The following is a 14369-nucleotide window of genomic DNA, read 5'->3' on the forward strand; positions in this document are numbered from 1 at the left end:
AGTTGGCAACCCATTTGACTGTATGGGTGTCTACACCACAGTCTCCTAGTTTTTTAATGAGAATGGGGTGAGAGACAGTATCAAAGGCCTTCCTAAAGTCCAGAAAGACTATGTCCACTGCTACCCCTGCATCTAAGGATTTTGTGACCTGGTCATAGAAGGCCACCAGGTTGGTCTGACAGGACCTGCCACTAATGAACCCATGTTGGTTGCCCCTACACATAATCTCCCCTGCTGGCCCCTTGTGGACATGTGCCATGATAATTCTTTCAAAAAACTTACCCAGGATCGAGGTAAGACTAACTGGCCTATAGTTTCCTGGGTCCTCCTTCCTCCCTTTTTTGAAAATGGAAACCACATTGGCCCTTTTCCAGTCCTCTGGTACCACGCCAGAGCAACACGTGTGCTTGTAAAGCTGTGCCAGGGGTCCTGCAATGACCTCTGCTAATTCCTTTAGCACTCTGGGGTGGAGGTTGTTAGGACCTGCTGATTTAAATTCATCCACTCCCTCCAGAAGTTACCTGACTATGTCCTCACTGACCCTAGGCCTGGGTGTGCCTCCCCTGGGGCCTATGGAGGTCCTGGTGGGAGAGTTGACTTGGTCCCTACTCAGAAAAATGGAGGCAAAGAAATTGTTAAATAGGTTAGCTTTGCTGTCTGGTGCAATGACCAGATTTCCTAGTGTGTCCTGCAGGGGCCCCACGTTACCCGGTACCTTCTTTTTACCCCCTATGTATTTAAAAAAGGACTTTTTGTTGTCCTTGATCTAGGTAGCTAGTTCCAGTTCCATCTCCACCTTGGCCTTCCTGACTGCCCCCCTGCAGCCCCAAGCAACAGAGGTATAGTCCTGCCTGGTGATGGCCCCTCCCTTCCATTGGGTGTATACCTCCTTTTTAGTTAGATGTTCCTGGATGCTTTTGGTGAGCCATGGGGGCTTTTGCACCCTCTTGCCCCCTTTGATCTGTGTTGGGATTACCTCCCTTTGGGCTTGGAGGATCGTCTCCTTAAGGAACGACTACTCTTCCTGGACTCCCAACTCCCCTCCTGTCTGGGACCTCAGTGCCTCCTCAACTATTCTCCTTACCTCATTGAAATCTGCTGTCCTGAAGTCCAGGGCTGCTGCCTTGCTGCAGACCTTCGCCACCTTGCTCTAGATGGTGAATTCCAGCAGACGATGATTGCTGTCACACAGGTGGTTGAGCACCCTCAGACTCCTCACTAGGTCATTGCCCATGGCCAGGACCGGATCCAACAAGGTGTCTTCCCTGGTGGGGCTGTGCACCTCCTGGGTTAGAAGGAGGGAGGTCGTGCATCTCGGCTAGGAACCGACATGAGCGGTCAGACTTGGCTGACTGCTCTTCCCAGCAGTTGTCTGGAAAGTTCAGGTCACCCATGATGACCATGTCCTTTAACCTAACTGCCTCTGTGAGCTGACTTAAGACTTCCCGGTCTAGCTCTTCCATTTGGTTGGGGAAGTGATAGTGACTCATCTCTCTAAGAAATGAAAGATTTTCTTTAATGTACTTGTATAGTGAGGAGGGGGACTGTTCAGATGTACTAGAGGAAGCATGTTTCCTTTTGTTATCAACACAGAAATATCCACAGGTGGATGGAACCTGATAATTAATAAGCATAGGCAGTATGAGATTCTACCATGCTAATTGTAGCCATTGTAGACCATCTCACTTGGGACCCATAGTTCAATTAATCACATAGATTGGTACAAAGAAGGGAGCTAGATACAAAAATAGGACTGTAAGCTACTCCACATTTGTCTGTGTTGTATCCCTTGGTACTGTCATATTTCATTGCCTGCATGTATTGATGCAAAGGCAAAATGCAGTTGATGGCAATCTAAGGACTGTGAGCAGTGTTTTAAAGTACTCAAATGGCACCTACACAGTTGCATAGCTGCTATTTTTTACATTTATGCGGATGCTTCTATGTGTGTCTATTGAGTACATTCCTTTCTGTTTTTAGCCCAGTGGTCTGGACACTCACCGAGGAAGTGAAAGACCTATGTTGTAGGCTAGAGTACAACCAGGGCTATAATACTGTGCTGGAAAGTCAGAAAAATGAGGAGGACTTAAGAGCTTGCCTGTCCTGCTTCCTGGGTGATTGCCTTGGCCACTTGACTTCCTTTCCTTTTTCTTGTCCTTATGACAAGGTGTTTAGCAGAATTTGCAGATTTGTTGGAATCTGTCAGGGCTGCACCATGAGCACATTTGTTATGGCCTCAAACTTCCAACCTCTGGGCTTTCAACCATGTACCCAGCCCATCCACTTGACTATTTGGCTAAAAAATTGAAGTGTCCTTCTTGCTCTACTGCCCCCTCCAGTCATAGACTTTTGCTGGGTAGATTTTCATAATTTGTGCTTTCCCCGTTGTGACAGGGGGCCAGCTTTTTTTTTTTTTAATATGCCGGTAAGTGTGTCGCCGTCACGTTTTGCTGGATTTTTCTTCTTTGGGGATCAGCTTCCCCACCCCTTTACTCACCTGCCATGACTTGTTGTTACTTGATTCTTAAGAAAGAGGGAGGTTGACCCACAGGTTCCCAGACAGGCTCCAGACTCACCACCTGTAGGATAATGGGGTATTGCCTTAAGGGCAAAAATGCATGTTCCTACCTCCCCTTGACATGCCCTGTGACTCGCAGATGGTTTTAAAAATTTCTCTTTATGTTGGGGGTCTCAGCCACTGGGGCTTGCTCTCTCTCTCTCTAGCTAGGCCTGTCAGTCAAAACCCACTAATCGGGGCTTGACACCAAGGCTCTAGCTCTCTAACTCACTTGGGCTCAAGGCCCTCTGTTCCATGCTCTCCATGACACCAGGCCTACTGGCCCTTCTACACTGTATATCTCCGTAGTGCCAGACTGTTGGGGCCTCAGCCTCTTTTGGCTTTGCCCCTCTTTCTGTAGTTAGGGCCTTTCAAATAAGTACACCTGCTAGGACCTGGCTTCAAGGCTCCTATCTTGCCTTCAAGCGACTTTGGACTTCTGGCCCTAGTGTGGCACCCCTAGTGCAGCAGGGCTGCTCTATCATGGTGCCCCTTGGCACTAATAAGGCCTCCTCCACCGCTACAACCTTAACCACAAAACACTGGCCTTTTTAACATCAAACATAAGCCATAGGCTCCTATGGCTATATAATGAAAATAATAATAAAGAAATAAGAGAGGCAAAGTGCCTGCATACTTTATGTGATCGTCCTTCTGTCTCACAGTGTGGTGTATTCTTCCCAAAGAGGCTGCTGCAGCTGCACCATAGTCCTCGGGGGTCCCCCTCTCTGCTCTCTCTCTGGCTTTCTCCACTTGCAGTTTATATGGTTCTGGCCTTCCCCTTCCTGTCACCTGACCAGTGGGCAGGGCTCGATCCTTGACCCCTACTTGACCAGCCAGCTGTGCCTGGAAGGTTCTGGTTTTAAAGGGACCACCCTACTTCTTGGTAATAGGGCTAGGGTTCCCTGTTACACCCGCCTATGTATGTACAGTCAGATACCTGTTGCATGTTTAGTAGCTATATGGATAGTCACATGTCTACACTGTGCATGGAGCAGGGTTGTGAATTGTGTAACTGTGAGAAATGGCAGTTTTGCAGCTGGTTAGCTGCCATTTGGAGACATAAAATGAGCTGGTATTCTGGTCCAATAAATACTGAAGGAAGCATTTATATGAAGCAGGATGATAGTGGAGTAAGCAGAATATCTAAGAACCTTTGAGCATCTACAATTAACATCCACTGATTCTAAAGGATGTTTTCCTAAGTAAAAAAACCTCCATAGGATAATAGACCCATTTGAATTTTGTAATAGACCCATTTGAATTTTGTCTTGACTTTCTCTTTCTCATGTCCTTGTGACAAGTTATTTAGCAGAATTTGCAGATTCTTTGGACTCTAACATGGCCGTGCTGTGAGCGCTTTTGCTATGGCCTTGAACTCTCAACTTTCAGCCGTTCACCCCAGTGTCCACAACAGGGTGGGGTACTCTAAAGTGATTTTTGGATATCTTAAAACATTTAAAAAAACAGAAAAATGAGTTGTTGCCATCCCCTAGTAGCAGGTACACAACTGATATTTTCAGAAAAATTTGGCTTGGGGTGATAGAGAAGAGCCTCAGACAGTATCTTTTACCATCTTGTTTTAATAAGCATTCTTTTATTTTTCCCTCTTGCGTTATCAGTTCATGCAGAAGTATAAAATATAATTCATAGGATGCTGCTGACCTTGGGAGATAAATTTGAGAAAAAGATTTCTGAATTGCAGCTTGCCTGTGTTTTCAAGCACATTCTTTAGCTTGTACAATTGTTTGCTGTTTTTTGAGGTGGCCGTTTCATGTTGAGATAAGGTGTAGTTAAAGAATATTGCCGAAAATGTGTGTCTAACACAACTTGTCAGTAATGCCTTTACCTGGAAAAAGAGGGAAATATCCTGCTTTAGGACTGAAGCATGGTTCTCAAAGATACTAACAACGTTGGCTTTCTTGTACAGTTGCTATGGAAACGAGCCCTTAAAGATCGCTTCAAATATGTGCGGAGACCAATTGAAGATGATGAACAGGTTCTGAGGAACAAATGCAAGTTTGGCCACAGGAGAGGACAAACTAGGAAGTCTGCTGCTGCTGAAAGCAGATGTGATGAAATCCAAGTGGTACAGATAAAGGTAACATTTCTATCTCCGTCCATAAATAGTATATATGGGTCTTACAAAAGTCTTTAGGCTCCAGTACGGCAGTAAGCCACAGACTGCCCTAGAAGGGAGTATGGAGAGGCCACTCCTTATTAAAGGGCTGACCATGTTGGTCAGAAAAGAGGAGAGTAGGTTATGACCCCCATTCCTTTCTGGGGAATCCTACACTGACACTGAGAAACCCAAAACAGGTGATCCTCTGTTGTCTTGCACCATTGCTTGTACAATGAGCTAAATGGATATACAATAGTATTTGCCTTCTTAAAATACTTTCATTCCATTTGTTTGACTCGAAGAGTGTCTTTTTTGACTTCAGCAGTAATTAAGGGCTTAGATATTTGGAGGAAAGAATAATCAAAGATATGCAAACCAACAGAAACTAAGACAAATAAAACATTCATTTTATCCAAGGGAGGTCACACCAGGCTAAATGAATAGCCTTTTGATAAGGGCAAGGTAGTGGACTTAGTTTACCTAGATTTAAGCAAAGATTTTTGAGATTGAGCCTTGTGGAAAATGATTGGCCAAACTGGAGAGGATGGGGGCCAATACTACAAACATGAGGTAGGTAAAGGAGACTACACTGGGTTATGTGGAAGAGTGGGTTTTCAGACTGGAGAGTGATCGCTAGTGGGGTTCCTTGGGGATTGGTTTTAGGATCTGCTTTCTTTGTGCAATTCATGCAATTTTTATACATGCTCTGTGACACAGTGCTGGGCTAGGTGGTGTCATTCCCCACCTCACTCACCCTCCATCTTCCTCTGGAGTATTGAACATGGCCACACCTACATTTGGGAGTTTTGACTGGGGTGCATTTGCATGTGTGTTAAAAAATCTCCTGGTTGGGGGATCTTGCTTTGTTCCAGATCAAACCGATCAACACATTTGAGGGTAGGAAGGAAATTTCCCTTTGGTTACATCCACAAGGACTAAATACTTCTTGCCTTCCTCTCCAGTGTGGGGAATTAATTGGTTCTGTCCTTGGATCCTCTGACCATACAAATGCAGTGGGTGCCAGTGTTTTTGGCAGGCATGCCACAAATTAGACACACTCCAGCCCTGAGTGCCACTCCAATTCTTTTCCCCTGCCTGATCTCCTGCTTTGCTTCCTGCCCTGTGCTCCCTGCCTGATCCCCTGCTCTTCCTTCTGCTTCTTGCCATATCTCCTGCTCTGCTGCCTGTCTCCCACCCTGATCTGTTACATGCCACACACACAGGCTGCCCAGGCCACTTGTGGCACTCATGCCACAGGCTGGCCACCCCTCAATTAATCAATTATGTGCAGTTGCAGTGGCAGGGTACAGGCAGTGTCCTTGTCTCCCAGGCTTTTTATCAGTTGAATGCTGTGTGGCGTTCTGTGTGTTTCTAATTTTGTGCCTTGTAATTGTGATGTGTGGGGATTGGGAATATCTGATAAATAGGGATCTTTGCCCATGAGGGCAGAGGCTCAATAGTCCAGTCCAGTGTACCAGTCATGCTGCAGGTTTTGGAGTACAGACCAATACACGCTTGGGCTCAAGAACTAGTTGTACAAATGCAGCTGAGTTCTCCATGTGCAAAGAAGAATGCACATGCACACTTGACTAGATGCTGGGCAACCTTTTATCCTCACACCATATTCCCCTTTGTGGTATGCTGAAAAGCAATTTGTGTATTGCTGTAGAGGGTTCTGGTGAACAGAACAGGCAGTTCCTTCATTTCCTTTTAAATAGAGTTTCTATTCCAGAAAGGGCCATTACTGTCTTGTATGTGTTTTAAAATGTACTAATTAATTTATCCATTTTCATGCAGGCATGAATTTCTCAATTATACTTTACAAATTCTCTTACCACCTATTTCAATAAGGCAATTAAATACACAGTTAAACATGAAACTATGCACTTCTGTGAATGTGTTAAAAAATCAAAACACACAATCAAATATTAAGGCCTTTAGTTTGATCTAAATATGTCCATCCACTCCTCGAAAGGAATTGCCCTGCCCGCTCAGGGCAGGCGGTCTGACTTCAGCACCTTTCATCCAAGGGTGCTGAAGGAACAGCTGTGTCATAGCAGAGCCACTGGCAGAGCTGTTCAAGCACTCATGGTGCTCCAGTCAGGTCCCAGAGGACTGGAAAAGGGCCAATGTGGTCCCTATTTTCAAGAAGGGGAGGAGGGAGGAACTGGGAATCTATAGGCCAGTTAGTCTCGCCTCTATCCTTGGGAAAACTCTGGAAAAATCATTAAGGATCATATTTGTGGGAGCCCAGCGGGGGAAATAATGCTGAAAGGAAATCAGCATGGATTCATTGCAGGTAGATCCTGCCTGACTAATCTTGTTTCTTTTTATGACCAGTTCACAAAATGCTTAGACGCAGGAGTCAAGGTAGATGTCATCTATGTAGACTTTAAGAAGGCCTTTGATACAGTATCTCATTCTGTTCTCATAAACAAACTGAGACGCTGTGATGTAGAAGATTACAGAGTCAGGTGGGTGGCAAACTGGCTTAGGGGTTGCACCCAAAGAATGGCGGAGGACGGGTCGCTATCGACCTGGAAAGATGTGGGCAGTGGACTTCCACAAGGCTCGGTCCTTGGACTAGTGCTATTCAATGCCTTCATCAGTGACTTGGATGAGGGCATGGACAGCACCCTGTCCAAGTTCGCAGATGATACCAAATTATGGGGCAAATTTAACAGACCAGAAGGTAGGGAATGGATGCAGGAGGATCTGGAGAGGTTGGAAAAATGGGCAGAACAGAATAGGATGCAGTTCAACGAAGACAAGTGCAAAGTGCAGCACCTGGGTAAAAAGAACCACCAACTCACTTATAGACTGGGGGGATGATCTCAGCAGCACAGCAGTGGAAAGGGATCTTGGAGTCATAGTTGATTCCAAGATGAACATGAGTCGTCAACACGATGAAGTGATCAACAAAGCTAACCGCACTTTATCATACTTTAGCAGATTCATGATGAACAGGTCCAGGGAGGTGATGCTTCCCCTCTATGTGGTACCGGTCAGGCCGCAGTTGGAGTACTGCATCCAGTTTTGGGCACCGCACTTCAAGAGGGCTGCGGAGAAGCTTGAGAGGGTTCAGAGAAGGGGCTACTCAAATGGTCAGAGGCCTGCAGGCAAGGCCTTATGAGGAGAGACTGAGGGACCTAGATCTCTTCACCCTTCGCAAGAGAAGGCTGAGAGGTGATCTTGTGGCTGCCTATAAAATCATCAGGGGAGGGCAGCAGGGAATAGGAGATGCTCTATTTACTAGGGCACCCTCTGGAGTAATTAGGAACAATGGCCACAAATTGATGGAGAGCGGATTTAGGTTGACATTAGAAAGAACTTCTTTACGGTAAGGGCTGCCAGAATCTGGAATGGGCTTCCAAGGGAGGTGGTGCTCTCCCCTACCCTGGGGGTCTTCAAGAGGAGACTGGACAAGCACCTAGCTGGGGTCGCCTTACCCCTATGCTCTTTCCTGCCCAGGGCAGGCGGTCTGACTCAATGAACTACTGAGGTTGCTTCCAACCCTAACATCTATGAATCTGTGAATCAGATCTCTGGTTGCTGTTATGTTATGACTTTCTTTTTTCAGGGCATGCAGTTTCCACTGCTTGTATGTTAATATAAGGTGCAAAGTACAGGTTGTCACTCTCTTTAAAAAACAAACAAAGAAACAAAAACAAAACAAACTTCATCTTATTTGCCTATTCAGTCAATCTGACAATTTGCAGACCAAGAATCATTAATTGCCAATAAACTCTTTTAAAATGTGTGGTTAGTGCTGGTACACCTGTCTAGTCTTTATTGCGTCCATCTGGCTCTAGAGGGTAATTACATGACACTAATTGAGTGAGAGCTGACTTTTAAGGTTTCTTCTGATTATATGTAAGATTTGTTCCAAATTACTCCAGTTCTGATGAAGAAATAGTTTTTGCTTCCTAGTTATCCATTTTTTTGATTCAGACATTCAGAAAAGGGGGGAGGTGGAGAGACCTACCATCAACAGTAGGATTAGGGGTGCATCATGCTACATGCTTTCTGAGTCTGCTGACAAATGAGCAGGGCATCTCTTCTACCTCAGGAGGAACGTATCCCCAGCAAGGCTTTCATCTGCTGTTCCTGTTCATGCTGCGCTCAAATGCCAGTAATGCCAACCCTAGTGCTGACACTGCCTACCAGGCATCCAGATGTGATGAATAGCAAATGTGCACTGACTGGAACTGAACTTACGGTGCCCTGATTGCACAAGGTCTTAAAACATCCTTGAAAGAAATCTTCTGAGCCCTCACTGACATTGATGGCTGGGGAAAAGTTAGCGACTGCAAGACAAGGCAGCAAAGACAAGACAAGGCAGCAGCACTACAGACTTCAATGCTGGGCCTATGCCAGCACTTGTCATCATTACCAAGTCACTTCTTTCCCACTGCTGAGCAGCCATGACAGAGGAACTGAAATATGCCATTACTAGGAATTGGAGACGCTAATTTCACATTGTAATAAAGATAGGGCCGATCGGCAGTGTCTAGTTGTTTTCCCTGAGGCCCTTGACGCATTACATCTATTGTGCAATTACTGGTTAAATTGCACAATAAATTTAGACATGCTGCATGTGCAAAGTAATTAATGTACAATAAAAGTAGCCAACAAACCATAAAAATGACCAAAGAGTCTCAAAATCGTTGCTTGGAAAAATGTAGAACATGTTTATAACTGTTTTCTATTAAGCTTTAATTTGAACATGTGGTGATAGTATTTGGCATTCCAGGGTAGACTGCTTTCTTCCTGCAAGAGAAATCGCTGTGAATCATGCTGAACTGCTTCCCCAGAGCCCAGTAGCAGGAGATGTCATGACCAGGGATCCTGGTTTTCTCTGATTTAAAAAAATCCCCAATTTTTGGTTAAAAAAAGTAACCCCAGATCTACATTTTTCCATAATTAAAATGAAATGCCACATCTATCTATCTATCTAGACAGAGAGAGAGATATAAATATAGATATTTATCTATCTATATAGATATATAAGCCATATCTTATAAGCTATAGTTATAACTATATCTATTGATAGATAGATCTATCGATTGATAGATATAGATAGATAGATATCTATATGTCTATATATAGATATCTATATGACTATATAGATAGATACAGATATATACATGGTGTTTTAATCATGGAAAGATGTGGATCTGGGGTTACTTTTTTTAACCAAAAATTGGGGATTTTTTTAAATTGGAGAAAACCAGGATCCCTGGTCATGACTCACTGCCACTCTCCTCTTTTCTTCAACCACTCCCAAGTCTGCTGCTTTAAGAAGCCATTAGCACTTCTATGAAAGCCAAGGACTAAACAAATACTTAAGTGACATGCTTTACTTCTCTGACACAGAGAGAGATGGGGAGGGAATTTGTTCAGAAATTTGGGGGCAGGATAAGCACCTAATAAGGTCCCTGGAGAATTCAAACCCTGCTGAGCCTTCCCTCCCTCCCCAACCCCATCCCACTGCCCTTCTCCTGGGTCTCCCCAGATCTGCACGAGGGCTGTGGGGAGCAGCTCCTTACTGAGGGGAAGCCCAGGTGACTTCTTATTCCCAGACAGCTGAAGAGACAGGTGACAACCCCTGGCAGCAGCTTTCTAACTCCCCTGACTGGCAAGTGCTGGCAGAGCAAATTATCAAGGTACTTTTTCCCTTCTGGATAGCCTGTCCTTTCAATGTGAAGTGGCATGACAGTTTCCATGAAGTGATATTACCTATTGTTTGATGGAAATAATATCTTATAGGGACCTAGTTTGATCTCATTTTTGCTGCAAAATGGCACCATGTTTAAAATTCTTTTGGGATGCTACCAGCTTAATTGACTGATGGTGTATAGATGACCTAGAGTCTTCCCTAGATTTTAATTCAGTAGACTAAAATGCAACTTATAAACTAAATTTGTCCCCATTCTTGCTGCCCAACTAGCTACTGCTGGACATGGCTGTCATAGAATTCAAATTGTGTTCAAACAGTATTCATCAAAAAAATTTAAGTCAATGTAGCTGGTACATGCAGCTATAAAGGGCTCATTTTATTACTGAATGGCAGCCACTTTTATACTGAAATAACTTTTCATTTCATTTGCCTCTCTTTTCATTTACTGTGAATCATCTTGTAACAAGCTGGAAGATAAAGGAAGACATGTAGGTAAAGTAAGAAGAAATCAGTATGTAGTTCTTTGAACGTTTAAGATTTTCTTATTTCATTTTATTCAAGCATACAGCATATAATGGCTTGTTCACTGCTCTTCCTTGGTAAGACTTTATTTGGTAAATGTGTACAGGAAAAAAATATTCTGAAATATGCAGTTTCAGTAATAAGGTCATTATATGCAGAACATATTCTGCTGCAAGCATGAAGTTTAACACATTTTTGTAACAGAAGAAATCTTTTGATGTTAGACTTTAATAAATTTGTATGGATATAAATTATTTATGCCTTAAACAATGCTACATTTTCCTTACTCTAACAAAACCCTCAAATACAATATGAATAAAACTACTTAAAAATACTGAACACGTGTAAAGAAATCATTTTTCCCCCATTATACTTTTAGCAAATTAGGCTATGAAAGCATCTATTGATCCACAAGCATGTGTTAGTTCAATATGCTGCACTCCTGTAATGATTCTCTGCTGAGAACAATTACTGGATAAACTAACATGGCAGTGGAGTCTCAAGTGCCTGATCTACTGGTGATTGATGTACATGTGCCGCTCTTCATCAAATATCAATTGTAATTAAAGCACATGGTGATGGAAGGATAGGTTACTTTGGGTATTGACTAATCTGTACTTAAGTAGCTTGGTTAGAAGAAAGGAGATCAATGCGTAGATCTAAAAGGCTCAGGCATGTCTGTGTGTTGCTGCCTTTGTGCACTGAGCTGAGAGCCTCACAACCATGTCAGTGAAAGCCCTAAAAACCAGCCTGGTGTTTCACTGGTAAATTTTGTATTTCCTTGCTGTAGCATTTTCCACTTCAGTGTGCTTTACACATGTTTCTTAGCTAGTCTGAAAGGATAGGAGGATCAGAGCTGCAGACAGTTATACATTAAACAAGAGTTTTCTTCAGTTCCTTTAAGTCAAGTTCATCATTTCTTGAATGTGAGGTTTTTGTAGATTTTATGGTTTGGGGCATACATCTGGATAGCACAGTATAGCTTGTCTAAGCTAGAAGTACAGGAAACCCTCGTTATTCATGGATTCTGCATTTGCAGTTTGAAATATTTGCAGATGCCGAACCCGCATTTTAAACACACTTTATACACTTCCAGGAACATCTCAGGAGCACTGCACTTGCTGCCACTGCCCACCACTGCTGCTGTGATCCCGCCAGAGCCGACGGAGCCGTGCCCCGCTCCAGCCGCCAGGGGCACAGCATTCATGAACGCAGTGGCTTATTCGTGGATTTCGCCATTTGTGGGGGATATATTCTCGTATCCCCTGCAAATGGCAAGGGTCGCCTGTAGAGTTTACAATTTCGATGTGTTGGATGTCATCAACCTGGTGATGCAGCTCAGGGTGAAGTTACATGTTATACTTTGGCCATACTAAGGATACTTAAATTGTGAGCATCCCCACATTAAAGCTCCTTAACTCATGCTAATTGCCCCCTGAGCACCTCAGAGTTATTCCACTTCAGGTGAGGGTTAACTGGGCTGTGCTACCTGGCTCATGTTAGGATAACTTCTGTCTGCTCTGCCAAGATAAAACAAGCAATTTGCAATCCTCCAGCAGCCCAAGATGCTTCCTTCCCACCTTCCCTCCTCCCTCACCCTCATTACCCCAGAGCAGGGTTAGAGATGGATGTCCTGGCTCCTAGCCATGCCCCTGCTCACCAGTCCTCTGTGGCAAGTCAGAGCTGCGGAGGCAAGAAACAGTATTAACCCTTAACATATTACTGCTCACAGGATGTTCTAACTTTAACAGCACTTAATGAGTGTAATGCAATTTCATTATGAGGGGCGAGTGCTTGCTGATTAATCATAGGATGCCCAGGAGTTGCCAGTATCCTGCAGCTGTGAAAAAGACCAGCACAATAGCCTAAGGAACATTTGGATGTCTGCACGCAGTAGACACAAGAGGACCTAACAGCACTGTACAAGGAATTGTTATGACCCTTTTTAGAATAGTATGCAGTTCCGGTCTGTGTTCAAAAGAGATGCATTGAAACAAGTTGAAAGTAGTTCCACTAAAATAGTTAAGAGAAGGGAAATCCTTTATTATGAAAGAACATTAAAGAAGCTCGGCTTGTTTATTTTAGTAAAACAGACTGAGAGGGAATACAACCACTCTGTAAACCTACAAACATGGGTCAAATATTAGGGAAGACAACAGGGTGTTTTTTTAGGGCTGAAAAACAACAGTGGCACTAGGTCAAATAGCTACACACTAACTACCATAAATTTAGATTGGAAATTAAAAGCTTTCTAATGATCAGAGCAGTGGAGTGTTAGGCAAGCAGTGTACTTCTCCCTAAGACTGAACTGGTTAAGTTTATGGGTAGGATGGGAAATTTTGGCGTAGCAGTCAGCAAGTGTAGATGTGGAGTCGTGTAATTGCGGCCCCCAGGGCTGTACTGTACAATGTAGCTCTGCAATGTAGAAGACCTCTGTAACCAGGGCATTGCTGATTGTCACTTGGGGCCAGGATGGGACTTTTTTCCCTTCATGAGTGTTGCTGGCTTTTATTTCACCTTTCTCTGAGATATTGGGATTTTGGGAACAGCTAAGGCTGGGGGTTCTTGACTGAGGGGTGCTGATGTTTCCACTGGTACTAGTAACCCAGAGGTTTCTCATATTGTTCTTCTGTTTATCGCCAAATCTGAGGCCAAGAGGGAACTTTTCTGCTGGGAGGTATATATGTGTATGGGGAGGAGGCGGGGAATAGGTTGCTGCATAGGCAGTCTTTTTCCTAGGATCTTCTAATCATGCATTAACTCAGCAGTTCCCGAACTCTGACAGATTGCGCACCACCAATTTAAAACAATACAACCTTAAGTACCACTAGCAAATTTTTCAGCTCAACCTTAAGTACGACCAGCAAATTTTTGTCATATAAAGTAATAATAATGAATCTGTTAAAGTGTACCACTGACAGGTTATCTGTGTACCACTGGTGTTATGCACACCACAGATTGGGAATTGCTGAATTAACTACTTTCCTGTTATTTCAGTGACAGGGCACTGGCAGTGCCCTCATCTCCCCTGCTTTTACAATGATATGTGAAATGGTATCGCTAATGTTTTGGATGTTGTTCATTGCAGTTGCATGTGACTGTTTAAAGTGGCAATATGGAGGATTCTTTCAGATAACGATAGCCAGGGGATGCAGGGGACTGGACCCGATAGACTAGGAGTCCCTTAGCTTACGTACTAGTGTTTCGTGTTTACCTATGTCGAATGTGTTAAAGCCTTCCTTGCTCTGCCAGTTCCACCAGTTCAAGAGAGATGACAAGCATGAACGAAGTGAATGTGGCTGGTCCTATATCAGCTTTTTCTTTGGTTCTGCACTTACTCTAAGGCATTGTGTTATTTCTGCTGCTGTTTGTTATGAATATTTGTAAGTGTAGTTCAGCTAACTGAAGTCAGTAAAGGAAGTGGCTCAGGACTGCACAGCAGAATTGCAAGAAGGATCCACAGTCATCAGTTTATCTGTGTTTGCCTT

At 43.8% G+C, this 14369-nt stretch overlaps 1 protein-coding gene across 1 annotated transcript in view; it reads left to right on the forward strand.

Annotated features, from left to right (window-relative positions):
* SAMD3 (sterile alpha motif domain containing 3) overlaps nt 1–14369 on the forward strand; it is a 73233-nt gene that overhangs the window by 44649 nt on the left and 14215 nt on the right. The window contains exon 7 of the mRNA XM_019520293.1: nt 4488–4658. Coding sequence (XP_019375838.1) covers nt 4488–4658 — 171 coding nt within the window. The remainder of the gene's footprint in view (nt 1–4487; nt 4659–14369) is intronic.

The sequence above is a fragment of the Gavialis gangeticus genome, unplaced genomic scaffold (genome assembly GCF_001723915.1).
Source record: "Gavialis gangeticus isolate Ggan-Ray unplaced genomic scaffold, GavGan_comp1, whole genome shotgun sequence".
NCBI lineage: Eukaryota > Metazoa > Chordata > Crocodylia > Gavialidae > Gavialis > Gavialis gangeticus.